The 22903-nt window shown below is 55.6% G+C and overlaps 1 protein-coding gene across 1 annotated transcript in view; it reads right to left on the bottom strand.

Annotated features, from left to right (window-relative positions):
• Positions 1 to 4404: 4404 nt before the first annotated feature.
• ALX4 (ALX homeobox 4) overlaps positions 4405 to 22903 on the bottom strand; it is a 44625-nt gene continuing 26126 nt past the window's right edge. Inside the window, exons 2-4 of the mRNA XM_054400648.1 lie at positions 18896 to 19206; positions 8693 to 8821; positions 4405 to 4728 (exon numbers count right to left, since the gene is read on the bottom strand). Of these exons, the coding sequence (XP_054256623.1) occupies positions 4405 to 4728; positions 8693 to 8821; positions 18896 to 19206 (764 nt within the window). The remainder of the gene's footprint in view (positions 4729 to 8692; positions 8822 to 18895; positions 19207 to 22903) is intronic.

The raw sequence follows: 22903 nt of genomic DNA, 5'->3' as shown, positions 1-22903 counted from the left end.
TGGGTGGCAGCAAGGATCTTGCTCCTCTCCATGAGTTTCTCAGCCCTTACAGTTTGGATCCTTCAGGGCCCACAAGCCTGAGCCTGGTTCACCACTTCACGGATACTAACTGCTTGTAGGCAAGAGGTGTCTCTGAGTATCTGGCAGTGAGTAGCACCCAACTACTTTTAACCCAGTGCTGGACCCCCTGGGCTGCTCTCACTGCTTACATCCTCCTCCTAAACTTCTCCCAGGGGAGGTTTAGGTTGGACATTAGGAAAACCATCCTCAGCAAAGGGTTGCCAGGCCCTGGCACAGGCTGCCCAGGATACTGCTGGAGTCCCCATCCCTGGAGGGACTGAAAACCTTTGTAGGTGTGGTGCTGAGGGCCATGGTTTAGTGGTGACCTGGCAGTGCTGGGTTAAGGGCTGGACTCCATGACGTTAAAGGTCTCTTCCAACCAGAATCACAGAATTGTCAGGGTTGGAAGGGACCTCAAGGCTCATCCAGCAGGGACACCTCACACTAGAGCAGGTTGCTCACAGCCACAATGATTATTCTGTGATTCCAGACCTTAGGCTCTGGGACATCCCTGATGTTTCTAACGAGGGGCAACATAAAGCAGCCCCTTTGCAGGCTGCCTCCTGCAGAGACAGAGCCAGAGCCAGGAGAAAGCTGGGGAGGGACTTTTGAGGGTGTCAGGGAGTGATAGGACTGGGAGGAATGCAACAAAACTAGAAGTGGGGAGATTCAGATTGGATGTGAGGAAGAAGTTGTTCCCCATGAGGGTGGTGAGAGACTGGCAGAGGTTGCCCAGGGAGGTGGTGGAAGCCTCATCCCTGGAGGTTTTTGCAGCCAGGCTGGATGTGGCTGTGAGCAACCTGCTGTAGTGTGAGGTGTCCCTGCCCATGGCAGGGGGGTTGGAACTGGCTGAACCTTGAAGTCCCTTCCAGCCCTCACAATTCTGTGATTCTGTGATTTTACTACCACCCCAAGGCTAGAGCTAACTGAGTGCTCTGGGGTTGGGGCTTTGGGGGACATTTGGATGGTGTGTGGACACAAAGCTTGGAGCTTCAAAGTCAAATCCAAGCTAGGGGAATCCCAACTCCACGTATGGGCAGGAGTGAAACACCAAATAAGAAATAAATAGAGGAGGAAAGCCATAAGTAGAGTGGAAAGGGCATTAAAATCATCATCATCATTAGAATTACCATTAATTAAAAACAAAAAGGGCTTCATCATGGTAACTTGAGAGCAGTGCTGAGCCTGTGAGCCTTAGGAGATGTTGAGGTGCAGGTTGGCTTGGCTAAGAGATCTATAGATATAAAATTAGATCTATTTAGAGAGAGTTGCCTGTTAATTTAACAGCTAGCTTCAAAACAACAAAACCAAGCCCAGCTTTTCAATTAGTTAAAAGTTTGGCTGCAGTTACAGATGCAGGTGGCTTCAACCTGCTTCTGGGGACTTCCAAGGGGAGCTCCTTCCCCCGAGCCACCAGTGGGAAGGAAGCCCTGTGACACTGGGGACCAAAGTCTCCCCACCTTGACCTCAGGATGCTTTTGGGCAGTGAGGTTTAAAGTAGGTGGGGAGGCCACTGTGTGCTCTGCAGGTGGGTTTTAAGGGGTGAGAAAGCCTTGGCCAAGCCTCTACCTGCTGCCAGGGCACTCTCCTCTGTCCCTAAGGCATTCAGTCCTCTGGGGTCAGGTGAGATCCTGGCCCCATGGAAGTCCAGGAGGAAAAGCTGCCCTTTAACTAAGCTCTGGAATGGCTACAAAGCTCTGTGGGAGCTACCTTTAGTACCTGCAGGCTACACAAGTGCCATCTTCATGTGCCCACCTCCCCCACCACCCCAATTTGCCTTCCCAGGAACATCATGGTGGGGAAAAGACAGGGAGCTGGACTAGGTGACCTTTAAAGGTCCCTCCCAACTTAAAGCATCCTGTGATTCTATGAGCATGGGGCCTTCAGGGCAGCAGTTCTTCAGGACATTGTCTGCTGACCATGGAGAACATCCTACCCCTCAGTGCACCTGGGACAATGCTCTCAACACTGCACCAAGATGTGCTGGAGAAGCCACCTCCTGCTACCCAATCCCTTTGGTGGCCCAGGACCCTCAGTAGCTTCTGGTGTGCCCAGTGAGGGAGGAATTCCCACCTCCATCCACAGGTCAGTGTGCTCCTGCCTGATTCAGGGATCAGCATCACTTTTAGCACCTAAAGCCATCAGGCCCCAGGGCTGAGTCGAGGCTGGGACCCAAGTCCTGGCTGTTTGTGGTGGGAAAGACCCTGGTCATGAATGGGGTGTGGGTTGAGTGTGTGGGGAAGGCATCCTGAGATGCTAGAAGGTGGTTCTAGATCCTAGAAGGCCTCTCTAGATCCTAGAAGGCATCTCTAGATGCTAGAAGCTACCTCTAGACTCTAGAGGGCATCTCTAGACCCTAGAAGGCATCTCTAGATCCTAGAAAGTATCTCTAGATGCTAGAAGGCATCTCCAGATCCTAGAAGGTATCTCTAGATGCTAGAAGGTATCTCTAGATCCTAGAAGGCATCTCTAGATCCTAGAAGGCATCTCTAGATCCTAGAAGGCATCTCCAGATCCTAGAAGGTATCTCTAGATGCTAGAAGATATCTCTAGATCCTAGAAGGCATCTCTAGACCCTGGAAGCTATCTCTAGGCCCTGGAAGCTATCTCTAGATCCTAGAAGGCATCACTAGATGCTAGAAGGCATCTCTAGGTCATCTAGCTGCCTTCCTTGGTGCTGAAGAACATGGTTTAGTGGTGGGCTTGGCAGTGCTGAGTTACCAGTTGGATTTGATGATCTTAAAGGTCTTTTCCAAACTAAAAATTCTATTTCTAAGGCAAAAAAAAATAATTAAAAAAGAGGCAGTACTCCTGGTTTTCTTTGCCTCAAAAGGTCTAGTGGTGGTACCATGATCATGAGGAGGGACATGCAAGCTCTGGGGGGAGTAAAGCCCTGTGGTTCCCTTGCCAGCCTAGGAGGCAGCTGCCCCAGCTCAGGCCATGCTTTGTGGATGGTGGTGCTCAAGAGGACCTTCAGCTTCTCTTTGGTGGGGTGAAAGGATGGCCCAAGGTTATTCCTGACTCTGTGAGATCCTTGGAAAGCAGGTGAGAGCACTGGGATGGAAAAGCAGGGGAGGCACATCAGGCAACCCAGGCAAGTCCTGGTGTCTCCTGCTTCCTCTGCAAGACAAAGAGGATCCAAGGTGGCTGGAGGTGTGGCAGCATCACCTCACCCAGCCCTGTGTCCCTTCCCAGCCTGCTTGCTCCCTGTGCTGTACCCACCAGGAGAAGTCCACAGCGGCTGTGGGCAGCAGGGCACTGGGGTGGAGGGCTGCAGGGAGGGGGCTGTCATTGCACATCTCTGACCCCAGGGCAAGGCCTGTGAGGCATCTGTCGACCTTAGGCACCCTTGGCCACGTCCTAGCACTGCTCAGAGCAGTCTCTCTGCAGCCCTGTGGGTTTACACAGCAGCTGTTGCCCTCTCTAAATTGAGAATGGTCATTCCCAACCCAGGGAAAGCCAGGGGAGATATGTTCCTGCCCCACATGAGCCTCAGTAGTGACCATGACCGCAGTCAAGCCAACCCCAGGTGCTCCTGGGACAGCAAACCATGCTGGGAAGCTGTCTTCTGCTGGGCTGGGTGACCAGAGCCTGCCCAAAACTCCTGGGGTTTTAGCACCCTGGAAGAGAAGAGGGACATCCCCTCCACAAGCTTCCACATTTCTGAGCTTCCTCTCAGCCTGCAAGATGGAGAAGAAGCAGGGCAGGAGGAGGTGGGTGGGCTAAGGTTGCCTTCTTTCTGGCCTCAGGGGTCTTCCCAGCTTGGCTGTGGGAAGCCCTGGCTGCTTGCTAAAGGGTGGGAGCCTGAGGACGATGTCTCTTTGCCGGTGCCAGAGTCCCCACCCAGTCCCCTGGCCAAGGCAGAGCGGATCTGAGCAACGCTGTCACCAAGTTAGGAGGGGAAGGAGAGCACGGAGGGGTGTGGGGGGTGGTGGTGGGCTGGGAGAAGCCCCTGAAACGCTTCTGGGACTCTCACTCTTTGGATCTGCTGTCAGAAAGAGGAGCAAGGAGAAAAAAAAAAGACCCGCCTGGGTTATTGCGTGGGAGTGATGATGGCGAGAGGGAAGCTCCCGCTTGGAAGAGGCACCGCTCCACACCCTTCCTCCTCCTCTCCTCCTCCTCCTCCTCCTCCTCGCACGATCCCGGGGCCGCCGGGAAGGCGATGCGGGGAGGCGATGCCCCCACGTAACGTTACCCTTCCTGGAAGGGGCCGAGGGGAGCGGGGAGCGCCGCGGCCGAATCCCCGAGGAGGCAGCTGCCGGCCGGCTGCGAGTCCGAGCGGGTGGGGTGGGCGCTGCTGTCCCCACGCGTGGCGTGGCGAGCGCCGGGCTGGCCCCAGCGCTGTCATGTGGCCCAGGAGATGGCTGCGCTGTGCTCCTTCGCCTTCATCCTCAGGGCGGCGATGCTGGAGCTCTTGCGGTCGGGCTCTCCGCTCAGCTCGTAGCCGTTGAGGCCGGGGCCGATGCCGGCCGTGCCGAACAGGCCACCCATGTGCGTCTGTCCCACCGGGCCGCCGGGGCCGCCCAGGAAGGCGTCGGAGACTCCGCCGCCGCCGGCGTGGGGGTGGCCGTGGGGCGACATGCAGGAGGGCACCGGCTCGCAGGGTACCACGCAGGCGGGCACGGGGGAGGCGGCTCCGTTGTTGCCGATCCACGAAGGGTTCTGGATCTGGAGGGGTGGTGGGGAAAAAAAAAGGAGAGTTAGGGCTGCCCAGTGTGGGATATGACCAGAGGCGGCTCCGTTGTTGTCAGTCCAGGAAGGGTTCTGGATCTGGAGGGTGGGAAAAAGGAGAATTAGGGCTGTCCAGTGTGGGATGTGACAAGAGGCGTCTCCGTTGTTGCCATTCCAGGAAGGGTTCTGGATCTGGGGAAGGAGAGTGAGGAAAAAGGACATCCACAGACCCCTCCACCCGAGCCAGCAGGTCTTCTCCAAAGTCCATAAACCAACCCAGCCAGGGGCAGGGAGTGTGGCACTGCATCACAGGGAGCAGGACTCTGCCCTAGTGGCTCTCTCTTCATCCCTTCCCCTGCCCATCTATTCCTCTTCCATTATTTTCACACCAGGAACATCTCTGGGAGCAGGGGTGCTCTCAGCATGGAAAACCTTGGTGTGCTATGGGGGAGGTGGGGAGGATGCTGGATGAAGGCGGGGAGGAGGTGAGCAGCTGGAGTGAGAGAGCAAAGGGCCCTTCAGATACAGGCTGGGCAAGGACTGGCTGGAGAGCAGCCCTGAAGAAAAGGCCTTGGGGGTGCTGGTGGAGGAGAAGCTCACCAGGAGCCAGCAGTGAGCACTTGCAGCCCAGAGAGCCAAGCAGAGCCTGGGCTGCAGCAAGAGAAGTGTGGCCAGCAGGGCCAGGGAGGGGATTCTCCCCCTCTGCTCCACTCTGCTCAGACCCCACCTGGAGCTCTGTGTCCAGTTCTGGAGCCTCTGTTCCAGGAAGGATCTGGAGGTGCTGGAAGGTGTCCAGAGAAGGGCCATGAGGATGAGCAGAGGGCTGGAGCTGCTCTGCTCTGGAGACAGACTGAGAGAGTTGGGGTTGTGCAGTCTGGAGAAGAGAAGGCTCCCAGGAGACCTTCTGGTGGCCTTCCAGGATCTGAAGGGTGCTCCAAGAAAGCTGGGGAGGGACTTTTGAGGGTGTCAGGGAGTGATAGGACTGGGGGGAATGGAGCAAAACTAGAAGTGGGGAGATTCAGATTGGATGTTAGGAAGTGTTTTTTCCCCATGAGGGTGGTGAGACCCTGGAAGAGGTTGCCCAGGGAGGTGGTGGAAGCCTCATGCCTGGAGGTTTTTGCAGCCAGGCTGGATGTGGCTGTGAGCAACCTGCTGTAGTGTGAGGTGTCCCTGCCCATGGCAGGGGGGTTGGAAGTGGATGAGCCTTGAGGTCCCTTCCAACCCTGACGATTCTATGATTCATCCCAGCACCCCACTTCTCCCTCACCTGTGAGCCCTCTCTGATCTCCTACCTCCTGCATGTTGCTTTTTTGGCTCTCCAGAGCTGGCAGAGGAGGCCAAGGAGGGAGTAGAGCAGGTGACAAAGGCAGGAGAAGGGGCTGCTGAAAAGCCTGCTGAGAGTGTCCTCTGCTTGCAAAGCTGCTTTGGCATCTCTCAGCTGTTTCATAAGGGCTTCTTGTTCAGCCTGGGGGAGACGCCAAGCAGGAGAGAGGTCAAACTCTCTTGGCTTGGCTGCAGGGAGAGCTTTGGTGGGGAAGTAGCTGACAGCTGGGACACCATGGGAGGAGGACTCCCAGCAGACCTCTGAGGACAAGTCAGGGCCAGGGCATCACAGCTACAGGACTGCATTCCCTAAGTCTCTAATTATGCCCTGGAGCATGTTCTGGGGGGTGGGAAGAGCACTTGGCCAGAGGGAGGGAGTAGGTAGTTACAGAGTACAGAATTAACCAGGTTGGAAAAGACCTCTGAGATCATCAAGTCCAACCTATCACCCAGCACCATCTAATCAATTCAACCATGGCACTGCGTGCCTCATCCAGTCTTATTTTAAACACCTCCAGGCATGGTGACTCCACCACCTCCCCAGGCAGCCCATTCCAATGTCTGGGAAGGATTTTTTCCTCACCTCCAGCCCAAACTTCCCCTGGTGCAGCTTGAGACTGTGTCCTCTCCTTCTGTCCCTGGTTGCTTGGGAGAAGAGCCCAACCCCCACCTGGCTACAACCTCCCTTCAGGCAGTTGTAGAGAGCAATGAGGTCTGCCCTGAGCCTCCTCTTCTCCAGGCTAAACACCCCCAGATCCCTCAGCCTCTCCTCACAGGGCTGTGCTCCAGACCCCTCCCCAGCCTTGTTGCCCTTCCCTGGACACATTCAAGTATCTCAATGTCCTTCTTGAACTGAGGAGCCCAGAACTGGACACAGCACTCAAGGTGTGGTCTAACCAGAGCTGAGCACAGGGCAGAATGACTTCCCTGCTCCTGCTGGCCACACTCTTGCTGATGCAGGCCAGGATGCCATTGGCCTTCTTGGCCACCTGGGCACACTGCTGGCTCCTCTTCAGCTGCTGTCAACCAGTCCCCCCAGGTCCCTCTCTGCCTGGCTGCTCTCCAGCCACTCTGACCCTAGCCTGTAGCACTGCCTGGGGTTGTTGTGGCCAAAGTGCAGCACCTGGCACTTGGACTTGTTGAATGCCATCCTGTTGGACTCTGCCCATCTGTCCAGCCTAGCAAGGTCCCTCTGCAGAGCCCTCCTACCCTCCAACAGATCAACTCCTGGCCCCAACTTGGTGTCATCTGCAAAATCACAAATGATGGACTCTATCTCCTTGTCCAGATCATCAATAAAGACATTAAAAATGATAAGATGACACAGTCTCAAGCTGCACCAGGGGAGGTTTGGGCTGGATGTGAGGAAGAAATTCTTCCCAGACAGAGAGATTGGCCATTGGGATGTGCTGCCCAGGGAGGTGGTGGAGTCACCATCCCTGGAAGTGTTTAAAACCAGCCTGACTGAGGCACTCAGTGCCATGGTTGAGTTGATTGGATGGTGCTGGGTGACAGGTTGGACTTGATGCTCTCTGAGGTCTGTTCCAAGCTGGTTAATCCTGTGATTCTGTGGGGCCCAACACTGATCCCTAGGGGACACCACTAGTGACTGGCTGCCATTTGGAAGGTCCCTTCACAGTATCAGATTATATCAGAGGTTGGAAGGAATCTCAAGAGATCATCAGGTCCAACCCCCCCTGCCAGAGCAGGAGCACTTAGAATCATAGAATCAACCAGGTTGAAAAAGACCTCAGAGATCATCAAGTGCAATCTATCACCCAGCACCTCCTGGCAACTAAACCATGGCACAAAGGGCCTCATCCAGTTCTTTTTTGAACAGCTCCAGGGATGGTGACTCCACCACCTCCCTGGGCAGCACATTCCAATGGCCAATTACTCTTTCTGGGAAGAACTTTCTCCTCACCTCCAGCCAAAACTTCCCCTGGTGCAACTTGAGACTGTGTCCTCTTGTTCTATTGCTGGTTGTCTGGGAGCAGAGCCCAACCCCCACCTGGCTACAGCCTCCCTTCAGATAGCTGTAGAGAGCAATGAGGTCTCCCCTGAGCCTCCTCTTCTCCTCTTCTACTCTGCACAGAAATGCATCCAAGTGGGTTTGGAAAGTCTCCAGAGAAGGAGACTCCACAACCCCCCTGGGCAGCCTGTTCCAGTGCTCTGTCACCCTCACTGTGAAGAAGTTTCTCCTCATCTTGAGGTGAAATCTTCTCTGTTCAAGTTTGAACCCAGTGTTCCTTGGCTTATCCCTGTGCACCACCCAAAAGAGCCTGGCCCCCTCCACTTAGAATCATAGAATCATAGAATTAGTCAGGGTTGGAAGGCACCACAAGGATCAGCCAGTTCCAACCCCTCTGCCATGGGCAGGGACACCTCACACTACAGCAGGCTGGCCAGAGCCTCATCCACCCACTTGACCCCCAGCTATTGACAGACATTGATCAGATCCCCTCTCAGCCTTCTCTTCTCCAGACTGAACAGCCCCAGGGCTCCCAGGCTCTCTTCCCTTCCAACCCCTCCCATCCTGTTGGAGCCCGTGCGGGCCCCTGTGGTTGTGTGGAGCAGGGCAGGGGGTGGTGGGGGTGGTGATGGGGGTGGTTGGGGGGGGTGGTGGGGCTGGGCTCACCTGGGCATAGTTCTCAGCACGGGTGAGCAAGGGCAGCTCGTAGGCGGTGGAGAAGTGGGTGCGGACCTGCTGCATCTGCCCGAAGCGCTCTCGCTTCCGCCACTTGGCTCTCCGGTTCTGGAACCACACCTGGGCAGAGGGGGAACAACACAGGAGGGGGCGGTCAGGGAAGGCAATCTGCTGCATCCTGAAGGTGTCTGATGCCTTTAAAAACGCAGGCAGGGAAGAGGGATTAAAAAAAAATAAATTAATACTAATAATGAATTAATTAATCATAGAATCATAGCATCAATCAGGGTTGGGAGGGACCTCAAGGATCAGCCAGGTCCAACCCCCCTGCCATGGCCAGGGACACCTCACACTAGATCAGGCTGGCCAGAGCTTCATCCGACCTCCAGGCATGGGGCCTCAACCACCTCCCTGGGCAACCCATTCCAGGCTCTCACCACTCTCATGGGGAAGAACTTCTTCCTCATGTCCAGTCTGAATCTCCCCACTTCCAGCTTTGTTCCATTGCCCCCAGTCCTATCACTACCTAAATCCTGATTTCTGCTTTGAGAATCCTGTGATCCAAGCAGCCTAGACAAAGCAGGATCTCAGCTATGGCTGAGGCCCCATCCCTGGAAGTGTTTAAGGCCAGGCTGGATGAGGCTCTGGCCAGCCTGCTGTAGTGTGAGGTGTCCCTGCCCATGGCAGGGGGGTTGGAACTGGCTGATCCTTGTGGTCCCTTCCAAGCCTGACTGATTCTATGTGGAAATGAGGCAGAGGTCTAACTTCCCAGCTCTCCTAACAGTCCCATTCACTGTCCCAGTGATGTGTGTCTGTCCTTGTGCCTTCCTGCTCTGTTATATCTGAGGGCTGGGCATCAAGAGGGACAGGGACAGGCTCTGCTTATTTGCACCCCGTGACAGGACAAGGGGCAATAGATAGAAATTGCAGCACAGGAGGTTCCACCTCAACATGAGGAGGAACTTCTTCCCTGTGAGGGTCCCAGAGCACTGGAACAGGCTGCCCAGAGAGGTTGTGGAGTCTCCTTCTCTGGAGCCTTTGCTGCCCTGTCTGGATGTGTTCCTGTGTGACCTGTGCTGGATTCTCTGCTCCTGCTCTGGCAGGGGGGTTGGACTGGAAGATCTCCAGAGGTCTCTTCCAACCTCTAACATCCTTTGGCCCTGTGCAACCCCCTGGCAGGCAGGTGGTGGTGCCTGGCATGGGAGCAGGATGCTCCACACACCTCCCCAGGGGAACTGGGGGTCACCCCACGCTCCCGGGATGCCTGGGGAGGTTCCCAGCACTTCGTTCCCACAGCTTGGTTTGGCCTGGGGCATCCTCCTGCCCCAAACCCAGTGTTGCCCAGGTGCTGCCAGCAGCTCCAGAGCCATCAGATGAGAAGTGTGAATCCACTCGTGTGCTGCTGCCAGGATGAAGCCAGCAGCTCCGGGACTTTCCCCCAAGCCTCAGCCCTGCCCATGACGATGCTGTTGGCTCGCAGCTTGCATTTCTCACTGGGTTCTCAGCCTTGTTTCTCTTCACTGTGAGAGGGGGGAAAAAAAAAAAAAACCACACAGCAAAGCAAGCCAAAAAAAATGTCTGACACTCTTTCCCTCCTTAGCTGCAGGAAAGGACCAGAGCCCTTCTCCAGCATGGTTCTCTTTGCTGGGTTTGCAGCTCTCTTCTTCCTGGTGCTGCTCAGAACCCTTCAAGGCAAAGAGCAAAACTCTCTCTCTGCTCTTATTTTTACTGGCTCGACATCAGTGGGGGTTATTGCACTGTTGTCAGCACCACTGCTCCTGATTTGCATCAGCCTGGGAGAGATCAGAGCCCGGCCCAGTGTCTTCAAAGCCTCTTGAAGCTCGTGAGTCAGGGAAACACATCAATCAAGAGGCTCTTTGAAGGCACGGAGAGAGGCAGGCGATCACCAGGGGCTGGGTTGGGCAGGTCACGGCGGTGCACGGAGAGAGCAGCCCTAGAGCCCCTCGCTTCTGCTTCCAGTTTTGCACGGTGGCTCAGGGAGGTGAGGGGGGAGCGGGAGGGGGGAGGAAACGTGGCTGAGGAACCATGCCTGGTCCTTCCAGGGAGAGGCAGACCCAAGGGCTTGTGGTTTCTGCTCTGAGCTGACCTCCTTGCTTTTGCTGGAAGGGTCATTACAGGCTCTGCAGCTTCAGTTCCCCCCCTTCCCACCTCCTCTCTGGCAGTGGTACCAATGGGCAGCTGAGGGTCTGGGCCACGCTCAGCTGGGGTCTGCTCAGCATGGGGAGCACCAGGGCAGATCCTGCCCATGTGGGTAGAGTGCACTGCTCCGTGGCCACTGGCATGGGGCATCCACAAGCTGACCAGACTTAGCCATACCCAAACCAGCAACCAGATGTGAACCAACCCCTCCCTTCCCCCCACTCTCCCAATCAAATCCCCCTCAGAGGATCCTCAGTGGCTGCAGAAAGGGAGAGAGTCCTACTGCAGCAGGTTTGGTGCCCTCAGGCATCTGTCTGCTTTTCTTCTACCTCTTCTTGGCACGGCTGCTGCAGCCCAGCTGCAGGCCAGTCCCGGGGCTGGCCCAGCTCATGCCTCTTTGATCTGCAGATTCAAAGTTAGCGCTGGTGACCCGGGCAGAGGAGGCCCTGCTGTGCACAGAGGGGTGGGGAGCAGGTAGGGAGCAGAGCCCTGGCTGTGCATGAGGCCAGGGCCAACATGTGCCAGGCATATGCGGCCCTTCCCCTGCCTGGAGAAGGCACTGCCTGTCCCTGCCCCTGCCCTGCCCGCTGAGCAGTGCTGGGGCAGCCCCTTGGAGCTTCCTGCTGGAGCATCACACCTGAACGTCCTGCCTGAGCATCCAGCCTGAGCATCACACCTGGACATCCTGCCTGAGGATCCCACCTAAACATCCTGCCTGAGCATCCCACCTGAGCATCCCACCTGGACATCCTGCATAAGCATCCCACCTAAACATCCTGCCTGAACATCCTGCCTGAGCATCCCGCCTGAGGATCCCACCTGAACATCCTGCCTGAGAATCCCACCTGAGCATCCTTCCTGAGCATTCCACCTGAGGATCCCACCTGAACATTCTGCCTGAGGACCCCACCTGTGCATCCTTCCTGAGCATTCCACCTGAGCATCCCACCTGAGCATTCTGCCTGAGGACCCCACCTGTGCATCCTTCCTGAGAATCCCACCTGAGCATTCTGCCTGAGGACCCCACCTGTGCATCCTTCCTGAGAATCCCACCTGAACATTCTGCCTGAGGACCCCACCTGTGCATCCTTCCTGAGAATCCCACCTGAGCATTCTGCCTGAGGACCCCACCTGTGCATCCTTCCTGAGAATCCCACCTGAACATTCTGCCTGAGGACCCCACCTGTGCATCCTTCCTGAGAATCCCACCTGAGCATCCCACCCAAGCATCCTGCCTTAGGATCCCACCTAAGCATCCAGCCTGAGGATCCTGCCTGAGGATTGCACCTGAGCATCCCACCCAAGCATCCAGCCTGAGCATCCTGCCTGAGCATCCAGCCTGAGCATCACACCTGGACATCCTGCCTGAGGATCCCACCTAAACATCCAGCCTCAGCATCCTGCCTGAGAATCCCACCTGAGCATCCTCCCTGAGCATCCCACCCCAGCATCCAGCCTCAGCATCCTGCCTGAGAATCCCACCTGAGCATCCCAGCTGAGCATCCCACCCGAGCATCCCACCCCAGCATCCTGCCTTAATACCCATTCCAAACACCCTGCCCAAGAATATACCACCCAAGCACCCTTCTTGAGACCCATCCTGAACACCCTGCCCCAGCGTCCCATCTGAGCACCCAGCCTGAGCATCTCACTCGTGGCACAGTTTCCACGGAGGTGCCCAGCTCTGTGGTGCAACCTCTGAAGCCTCCCCTGCTCTGAAGTGGGCTTTGTGCATTTGGCTTCCCCAGGCTGGAGCTGTAGGGAGGTTTCCTGGAGCTGCCCAAGGCAGAAGAAGCTTTTTAATCTGCTGCTCCTCATGTAGCCACTGGATTGACCTGGTGCTGGCAGAGCCAAATGGTTTCAACTGGCAGTTGCTGCAAGGGAGCTGGATCAGATGACCTTTAAAGGTCCCTTCCAAGCCAAATGATTCCATGGATCAATGGATTGCAATCCTCATGTGGCTGGTGGGCTGGAAGGCTGAAGCAGAGTGTCCTCAGCCCAAGTGCAGCTGCTTGGGGCTATTGGAGTCACCCTGAGGGCTGGCAGTGTGCTGCTCTGAAACACTCTGGACCACTTATTGAAGCCTTCCTTTCTTTTCTGCTCCTATTTTGTTGGCTGCTTGGTGTCTTGCTGCTTGGTGTCTTGCAGTTTGTTTTATTCAGACCTCCACAGTGCTCCAGGGAAAAACAGGAGAGACAAGGCAATGTGCACCGTGGGGAGGGCAGCAAACCCCCCCCAGCTCACCCTAAGGGTTTAGGATCACAGAATCCTGTAGGCTGGAAAAAACGTTGGGGGTGAAGTCCAACCATTAACCCAACACTACCAAGTCCAGCAGTAAACCATGTCCCTCAGCCTCACACCTCCATGGCTTTTAAACTCCTCCCAGGGATGGGGACTCCACCCCTGCCATGGACAATCTGTTCCAGAGCTTGACAACCCTTTCAGGGAAGAAATTGTTCCTCTTGTCCAACTTAAGCCTTCCCTGTTGCAACTTGAGGCCATTTCCTCTCATCCCATCACTGGTTACCTGTGAGACCAACCCCCACCTGGCTCCAACCTCTTTTCAGGGAGCTGTAGAGAGCAATGAGGTCTCCCCTTAGCCTTCTTTTCTCCAAGCTAACCAACCCCAGCTCCCTCACAGGACTTCTGCTCTAAATTTAGAATCACAGAACTGTCAGGGTTGGAAGGGACCTCAAGGCTCAGCCAGTCCCAACCCCCCTGCCATGGCCAGGAACTCCTCACACTACAGCAGGTTGCTCACAGCCACATCCAGCCTGGCTGCAAAAACCTCCAGGCATGAGGCTTCCACCACCTCCCATCCTAGCAGACACCTGCTTTAAAGACCAAACCCCAAGCCCACCAGAAGTTTGTTTTCCTTGTGCTGCCTGCCAGCCATCACCAAGATAGACTGCTGTGGGACAGGGATGTGACAGTGGCTGCTGCAGAGGTCAGTGCAGCTGTGTCCTCTGGGGTCAAGCTGGGTGCAGGGATGAGATGGTAACAACCCAAGCAGGGGTGGAGGGTGATGTCACCTCCCCAACCCCTGCAGACAGCCCTTTGATAAGCCCTGAGGTGCCAAATCAGCCTCATAAAACCCCCACAGAACAGAAAATGTTTTGTGTCTCCATAAACAGGCAACCAGATGCTGGTACCTAAATCCATATGGATCCACAGCCCACGTGCTGGGGGAGGGTGGAGAGGCTGGGAATGGCTTGGCACAAAGAAAGCAGGAGGCTCCTGCTCGCTGCTGCTGCTGCCCTGGCACCCTGCCCCTGCCACCAAGCTCCATGTGCTTGAGCTGGGACCTTAGGAGCCAGCTGGATGGAAGGATGGTTGGGGACTGAATGTCTGGGGGGTTGGGGACTCTACTCTGCCCTGGTGAGACCTCACCTGGAATATTGCATCCAGTTCTGGGCTCCCCAGTTCAGGAGGGACAGGGATCTGCTGGAGAGAGTCCAAGGGAGGGCTCCAAGGATGCTGAAGGGACTGCAGCACTGCCTGGGGAGGAGAGGCTGAGAGCCCTGGGGCTGTTCAGTCTGCAGAGGAGAAGGCTGAGAGGGGATCTGATCAATGTCTATCAATAGCTGAGGGCTGGGGGTCAAGAAGGAAGGGACAGGGACAGGCTCTGCTCAGTTGCACTCTGGGATAGGACAAGGGGCAATGGATATCAACTGCAGCACAGGAAGTTCCACCTCAGCATGAGGAGGAACTTCTTCCCTGTGAGGGTCCCAGAGCACTGGAACAGGCTGCCCAGAGAGGTTGTGGAGTGTCCTTCTCTGGAGCCTTTGCAGCCCTGTCTGGATGTGTTCCTGTGTGACCTGTGCTGGATTCTCTGCTGCTGCTGTGACAGGGGGGTTGGACTGGAAGATCTGCAGAGGTCCTTTCCAACACCCTGTGAGCCTGTGAATGTCTGGATGGTTGGGGACTGGATGTCTGGATGGTTGGGATCTTCATTGCTGTGTCCATCCTTCCTCCAAGTCAAAGACAGAGTTGGTTTCCCTTCTCTCCTACTCACCCCAGCACAGACTGAAAGGTGAGATCCTCCCCAGCCCTGCTTCTCTCCTCCCTCTGCTCAACCTCTGCCTGTCTGCAGGACCCCATCCCTCTGCACAAATCTGTCTCCCCTCTTCCTGAGGATGGCCACCAGCCTCTTTTTGCTTTCCAGCCTGCAAGAACAGAGCCAGGATTCATCCTTGAGCACTGAAACTGGACACCATTTTATCAGTGGCCTGGAATGGGAAATTGGAGCCTGGGATGAGAGAGAGCTGAATAACTCAAGCTTGTTTTCATTTCATGTTTAATTTCCTGCAGGCTTAGCTCAGTCTTTCCACTCCTTCCACCAGCCTCCCAGGGTTTTATGGGGGGAAAGGGATCAAGAGATATTGCTTCTTGCTTTGGTTTGCTTTTTGGTTGGCTTTTGTTGTGTTTTGGAGTTTGTGGATTTTTTTGTGGGTTTTTTTTTTTTTGATGGTTGTTTTGGTTTGGTTTGGTTTCTTCTCTGTTTTTATTTCCTCCTTCTTCTGCTGCAGCAGAGTTTGAGGTTTCCCTCTCACTCTCAAGCCCCCTGCCTGCATCACAGGGGCACCACCAAGAACATTTCATGAATGGGCCCAGCAACCATGAGGGGGAGGCTGGCTCAGGGGTGACATTCCCTGGCTCCTTCCAGTCCCTTCTCTTCCTCCTCCACCCCAGGGCAGGCCAGGAGGCAGAGATACAACCTAAGAGGTCAGGTTTAGGAGGTCTGGCAGAAAGAAGGCTGGGGGGAGACCTTCTCCTTCTCCCTGAATGGAGGTTGCAGCCAGGTGGGGGTTGGTCTCTTCTCCAAGTGATAGGGTGAGAAGAAATGGCCTCAAGTTGCACCAGGGGAGGTTTGAGTTGGACATCAGAAGAAACTTCTTCACTGAAAGGGTTCTCAAGCCCTGGCACAGGCTGCCCAGGGAGGTGGCTGAATCCCCATCCTCAGAGGTGTATCAAATACAGAGATGTGGTGCTGAGGGACATGGTTTAGCCCCAGCCTTGGGGGAGTTAGAGAAGGGCTGGACTGGAGGATCTTAAAGGTCTTGTCCAACCAAAACCATTCTATGATTCAGTGTGTGCATGCAAGGGCCATGTGTGGCTACAGCTGTGTGTCTTCCACCTTCCTTTCTCCAGTGCCACCATCCAGCTCTCTTCCCAGCTTCCTTTCTCCAGTGCCACCATCCAGCTCTCTTCCCAGCTTCCTTTCTCCAGTGCCACCATCCAGCTCTCTTCCCAGCTTCCTTTCTCCAGTGCCACCATCCAGCTCTCTTCCCAGCTTCCTTTCTCCAGTGCCACCATCCAGCTCTCTTCCCAGCTTCCTTTCTCCAGTGCCACCATCCAGCTCTCTTCCCACCTTCCTTTCTCCAGTGCCACCATCCAGCTCTCTTCCCACCTTCTTTTCTCCAGTGCCACCATCCAGCTCTCTTCCCACCTTCCTTTCTCCAGTGCCACCATCCAGCTCTCTTCCCACCTTCTTTTCTCCAGTGCCACCATCCAGCTCTCTTCCCAGCTTCCTTTCTCCAGTGCCACCATCCAGCTCTCTTCCCAGCTTCCTTTCTCCAGTGCCACCATCCAGCTCTCTTCCCACCTTCTTTTCTCCAGTGCCACCATCCAGCTCTCTTCCCACCTTCCTTTCTCCAGTGCCACCATCCAGCTCTCTTCCCACCTTCCTTTCTCCAGTGCCACCATCCAGCTCTCTTCCCACCTTCTTTTCTCCAGTGCCACCATCCAGCTCTCTTCCCAGCTTCCTTTCTCCAGTGCCACCATCCAGCTCTCTTCCCAGCTTCCTTTCTCCAGTGCCACCATCCAGCTCTCTTCCCAGCTTCCTTTCTCCAGTGCCACCATCCAGCTCTCTTCCCAGCTTCCTTTCTCCAGTGCCACCATCCAGCTCTCTTCCCAGCTTCCTTTCTCCAGTGCCACCATCCAGCTCTCTTCCCAGCTTCCTTTCTCCAGTGCCACCATCCAGCTCTCTTCCCACCTTCTTTTCTCCAGTGCCACCATCCAGCTCTCTTCCCAGCTTCCTTTCTCCAGTGCCACCATCCAGCTCTCTTCCCTCCTTCCTTTCTCCAGTGCCACCATCCAGCTCTCTTCCCTCCTTCCTTTCTCCAGTGCCACCATCCAGCTCTCTTCCCAGCTTCCTTTCTCCAGTGCCACCATCCAGCTCTCTTCCCAGCTTCCTTTCTCCAGTGCCACCATCCAGCTCTCTTCCCACCTTCCTTTCTCCAGTGCCACCATCCAGCTCTCTTCCCAGCTTCCTTTCTCCAGTGCCACCATCCAGCTCTCTTCCCACCTTCTTTTCTCCAGTGCCACCATCCAGCTCTCTTCCCAGCTTCCTTTCTCCAGTGCCACCATCCAGCTCTCTTCCCACCTTCCTTTCTCCAGTGCCACCATCCAGCTCTCTTCCCAGCTTCCTTTCTCCAGTGCCACCATCCAGCTCTCTTCCCAGCTTCCTTTCTCCAGTGCCACCATCCAGCTCTCTTCCCACCTTCTTTTCTCCAGTGCCACCATCCAGCTCTCTTCTATCTTTCTCCAGTGCCACCATGAATTGTTTTCCCATCTTTCTTTCTCCAGTGCCACCACATCTGCTGCCACCCTGGACGGGCTGGCAGAAGCTCAAGCAGTGCCTGGTACCAAGCAGGAGTGCTGCAAACCCCAGACTGGAGAGTGAGAGCCTAAGCTTCATTGAGACCTTTGATGGCCATCAAAGTGTGAGCTGCAGATGTCCTCTCCAGGTGATGGTGCTCCTATTTTTTTTTGGCATGTGCTCCTGAGCTCTGCCAGAGCTTTGGCTTGAACTTGACCCAGAGGAAAGGGCAGCAGCTGGAGATTTGTTTGCTCTGGCACTGCTGGACCCCTCAGGTAAGTTCTGCGGAGCCAACTGATGGCAGCTGGCAGTGGTGTGGCAGGAGATGTTTGAGACCACCAGCTCCTGTTCCTCTGAAGGTAGTGGGGAACAGCTTCTTGCTCCAGATGCCCAGGTTTCATGCAGCCTCAGACTGCCACCTAGCCAAGAGGCAGCAAGACCTGTGTCCCCTCCATCACCTCATGCCCCCTGGTACTGAACCACCTCTTCAGAGAATCATAGAATTGTCATGGTTGGAAGGGACCTCAAGGATCAGCCAGTTCCAACCCCCCTGCCATGGGCAGGGACACCTCACACTACAGCAGGTTGCTCACAGCCACATCCAGCCTGGCTGCAAAAACCTCCAGGGATGAGGCTTCCACCACCTCCCTGGGCAACCTCTGCCAGTCTCTCACCACCCTCAAGGGGAAGAATTTCTTCGTAACATCCAATCTAAATCTCCCCACTTCTAGTTTTGCTCCATTCCCGCAGTCCTATCACTCCCTGACACCCTCAAAAGTCCCTCCCCAGCTTTCTTGGAGCCCCCTTCAGATCCTGAAAGGCCACAAGAAGGTCTCCTGGGAGCCTTCTCTTCTCCAGACTGCACAACCCCAACTCTCTCAGTCTGTCTCCAGAGCAGAGCAGCTCCAGCCCTCTGCTCATCCTCATGGCCCTTCTCTGGACACCTTCCAGCACCTCCAGATCCTTCCTGGAACAGAGGCTCCAGAACTGGACCCAGAGCTCCAGGTGGGGTCTCAGCAGAGTGGAGCAGAGGGGGAGAATCCCCTCCCTGGCCCTGCTGGCCACACTTTTGCTGCAGCCCAGGCTCTGCTTGGCTCTCTGGGCTGCCAGTGCTCACTGCTGGCTTCTCCTCCTCCTCTTTTTCCTCATTCTCCTCCTCCTTCTTCTTGTCCTCCTCCTCCTCCTTCTCTTCCTCACCCTATTCCTCTTCCTCCTTTTCCTTCTGCTTCTCCTTCTCCTTCTCTCCTTGTCCAAACCTCTTTGCTTTGCTGTCACTCAGAGCATCAAAATAAACCTGGGGCTCTGCCTCTGCTCATCCTCATGACCTTTCTCTGGCCATCAAGTCATTCAGCTCAACCTGTGGCCAGACAGAGCCCCTGGGCTGGCCTGCAGGTCCCCCACCCCTTGCCCAGCCCCAGGCCGTCCCCTGTTACCTGCACCCGAGCCTCGGTGAGGTCTGTCCTCATGGCCAGCTGCTCCCTGGCATAGACATCTGGGTAGTGAGTCTTCTGGAAGACCTTCTCCAGCTCCTCCAGCTGGTAGCTGGTGAAGGTGGTTCTGTTCCTCCTCTTCTTGCCCTTGTTGCTCTCCGAGTCGGTCTTGTCCATGGGGCTGGGCAGGTCTGTGCTGGCCCTGTCCTGGGGCACCTTCCCCCCGGCCTCCTTCACGCTGAGGTAGCTGCTGTCCATTCCCGACGGCTCGGAGCTCGCCTGCAGCTCAGCTTCTCCCAGACTGCTCTCCTTACCTGAGGAGGGGAGGGAGGAGGAGAGAGGCAGAGAAGGTGACAATGGATCAGATGGAAATCTTTCAACCTGCTAATTGGTTCTGCCAATCAATGCCAGCTGTGAAAGGGGGGTGGCTGGCACCAGCTGGAAGGTGAGGTCCTGGGTGCTGACAATCCTAGAAACATAGAATGGTCCAGTCTGACCTCCCTGCAGTCAGCAGGGACAGCCCCAACTAGATCAGGCTGCCCAGGGCCTCATCCAGCCTCACCTTGAATATCTCCAGGGAAGGAGCCTCAACCACCTCCCTGGGCAACCTCTTCCAGTGTTCCACCACATTCATAGTAAAGAATTTGTTCCTCACATCCAATCTCAATCTGCTCTGCCCTAGTTTGAAGCCATTGTCCCTTGTCCTGTCCCTGCAGGCCTTTGCAAACAGTCTCTCTGCAGCCTTCTTGGAGCCCTCTGCAGGTCCTGGCAGGCTGCTCTTAGGTCTGCCTGGAGCCTCCTCTTCTCCAGACTGAACACCCCCAGCTCCCTCAGCCTGTCCTCACAGCAGAGCTGCTCCAACCCCTTGATCATTTTTGTGGCCTCTTCTGGACCCTCTCCATCAGGTCCATGTCCTTCCTGTGCTGAGGGCTCCAGCCCTGCACACAGCACTGCAGGTGAGGTCTCAGCAGAGCAGAGCAAAGTGTCAGAATCAGCTCTCTGGCTCTGCTGGCAATGCTGCTTTGGATGCAGCCCAGGCTGCCCTTGGCCTTCTGTGCTGCAAGCTCACACTGCCTGCTCCTGGCCAGCTTCTCATCCCCCAGCACCCCCAAGTCCTTTTCCTCAGGGCTGCTTTCTTTGCTGCCTTTGGCCTTGTAGGGTGCTGAAGCTCAGTTTAAGTGTTGCATGGGTGCCTGGCCAGGCTACATCCAAGGAGGAGACAGCTGCTGTGGCAGGGAAGTTGATCACAGCCCATGGATGCCAGCACAGCCATGGAAAGGGAGGTTGGGACAAGCTCTGTCAGCTGCTCATGGTTCCCTTCTGGGAGCCTGGTGGAAAGAAGAGCTGGGTGGAAGAACAGAAGCACCCCAGCAAGACCTTCCTTCACCTTCCTACTGCCCACAGTGGGGCTGAACCTCATGGAGTGCTACAGCCCTTGGTCTTGGGCATAGGATAGGTCTCTGAGGACAGACACATCCCAAACCCAGACCTCAGAGGATGGTCCCCAGCAGCATGCTTGGGGTGAAGAAGACAGAGAGTTGGGGCTGTTCAGTCTGGAGAAGAGAAGGCTCCCAGGAGACCTTCTTGTGGCCTTCCAGGATCTGAAGGGGGCTCCAAGAAAGCTGGGGAGGGACCCAAGCCCCAAACCAATCAAACAAAGCCCAGGGAGAAATTCAGGTTGCCCAGGGAGGTGGTGGAAGCCTCATCCCTGGAGGTTTTTGCAGCCAGGCTGGATGTGGCTGTGAGCAACCTGCTGTAGTGTGAGGTGTCCCTGGCCATGGCAGGGGGGTTGGAACTGGCTGAGCCTTGAGGTCCCTTCCAACCCTGACAATTCTATGATTCTATGATTTGTTTCTGCTTGTTCCCCTCTAAGGCTTAGTAGCTGTGGGCAAACCCAGCTTTGAGCTCCTGTAAGGGGCCACAGGTATCCTCATGGACAGGCATTGAGTTGGGATGTCTTCTCCTGGCCACCTCCTGCCTCCAGTGACAGCAGTGCGCTCCCTAGCCACGCTCTCCTGACCAAGCCAAGATCATTCCAACTGGATAATCTTTTCCCTTAAAAAACAAATAAACCAACAAAACATTCCACATTAGCCTATTTTTAACTGTTCTCCATCCAAGACTTTCTGGAAGACAACTCCCCCATCTAGTGATGTCCCCTCTGGGAGCTTTCCCCCAGCTCCCATGGCCATCCAGGGGTCATCAAGGCCAGCTGAAGCATTTGCCTTTGTCCTTAGCCCTTGTGTCCTGGAAATTCCCCATTCTTTTCCAGCACTCAGAGCTCTCAGCAACATCATCCCACCCAGTTCTCTGTCCACTTACAAGCTCAGCCCTTCTGAGAATGGCTCTGCCATGGCTTCACAGCTCAGATACCCACAGATGGGGGTCAGTCCTCACCCTTTCCTCACTTTGAGGTGAGAACAGAAGGATGAAATGCAGCTCTCACCTGTGGAAGGTTCAGAGGTGGGGGGGGGAAATGCCCAGGTAGTGCACAAAAGCTGAAAGCAGCCCTGGGATGAAGGCTCTGGGAGGTGCAGGAACCATCTCCCACCAACACCCTCCTGGGTTCCAGATATAATACTTTCTCTTAACACCATTCCCTCAGGCTTTGGAGGGGGGGGGGAGCTCTCTGCAAAGCCCAGCAGAGCCTCAGGTTGTCTATCGAAGCCCTCTTTAATTTCATACTTAGGGGCCAAGGTTCATGCTCCCTGAGCAGGAGCAGTGACCACCACCCTGCCTGCTCCTTGCTCCTCTCTTGCACCCAGCAGACCTCCTCCACCACCCTGCCTGCTCCTTGCTCCTCTCTTGCACCCAGCAGACCTCCTCCACCACCCTGCCTGCTCCTTGCACCTCTCTAGCACCCAACAGAAAGGTCTCAAAAGCTCCTTCTGTTCCTGAAAGACAGGCAGGAGAGAGTTTCAAAGTTGCAAGGATCTGCTCAGTGCTCAGGAAGAGCTAAAGAGTGGGGGGGCAAAAGGATGAGGCCAGGCTCTTGTCAGTGGTGCCCTGGACAAGGAGCAATGGGCACAAACTGGAACCCAGGAGGTTCCACCTGAACATGAGGTCCTGGAGTCCTGGGTCTAGTTCTGGGCTCCCCAGTTCGAGAGAGACAGGTAACTACTGCAGAGAGTCCAGCAGAGACTACAAAGAATCTGAGGGGCCTGCAGCATCTCTGTGAGGAGGAAAGGCTGAGAGCCCTGGGGCTGGTGAGCCTGGAGAAGAGCAGCCCCAGAGGGGATCTGAGCAATGCTCAGCAAGAGCTGAAGGACCTGTGGGGAACAAGAGGCTGGGGCCAGACTCTTGTCAGTGGTGCCCAGTGACAGGACAAGGGACAATGGGCACAAACTAAACACGAGGGAAAAAAAATTCTTTGTTGTGAGGGTGCTGGAGCCCTGGAGCAGGCTGCCCAGAGAGGTTGTGGAGTCTCCTTGTCTGCAGAGATTCCAACCCCCCCCTGGCCATTGTGGTCCTGGCAAGCTGCTGTGGGTGCCTCTACTTCAGCTGAGGGGTTGGACTGGGTGATCTCCAGAGGTTCCTTCCAACCCCCTCCATGCTGGGATTCTGTGCTGCCCAGCATCCATTAGCTTTTGGTGGCCCTGCAGCCAGCAGAGTCTTGAAGTCTGTATGAGGTGTCCCTGCCCATGGCAGGGGGGGTGGAACTAGATGATCCTTGTGGTCCCTTCCTACCCTGACTGATTCTATGATTCTAAGCCCCTGGCTCTGTCTCCATGCTGCATGCCTCAGAGATGATTCCCTGGGATTCCAAACTTCCCAAGCCCTGGCTGCATTTAAACCTTCTTGTGCTTACCTTCTCCTGGAGTAATTCATACAATCACAGGATCACAGAATGGTTTGGGTGGGAAGGGACCTTTAAAGGTCATCTAGTCCAACCCTCCCCTGCAGTCAGCAGGGATATCACAGTGTGCTGCTGGGGACAAACAGCACCAGAAATGTTCCCTCTGGTGCTGCTGAGAAGCTGACACCACAGCAAGGCTGGGGAAGGTGTCTGGT

Source organism: Indicator indicator, chromosome 4 (assembly GCF_027791375.1).
Source record: "Indicator indicator isolate 239-I01 chromosome 4, UM_Iind_1.1, whole genome shotgun sequence".
NCBI lineage: Eukaryota > Metazoa > Chordata > Aves > Piciformes > Indicatoridae > Indicator > Indicator indicator.
This window is presented reverse-complemented; position numbering and strand designations above follow the sequence as displayed.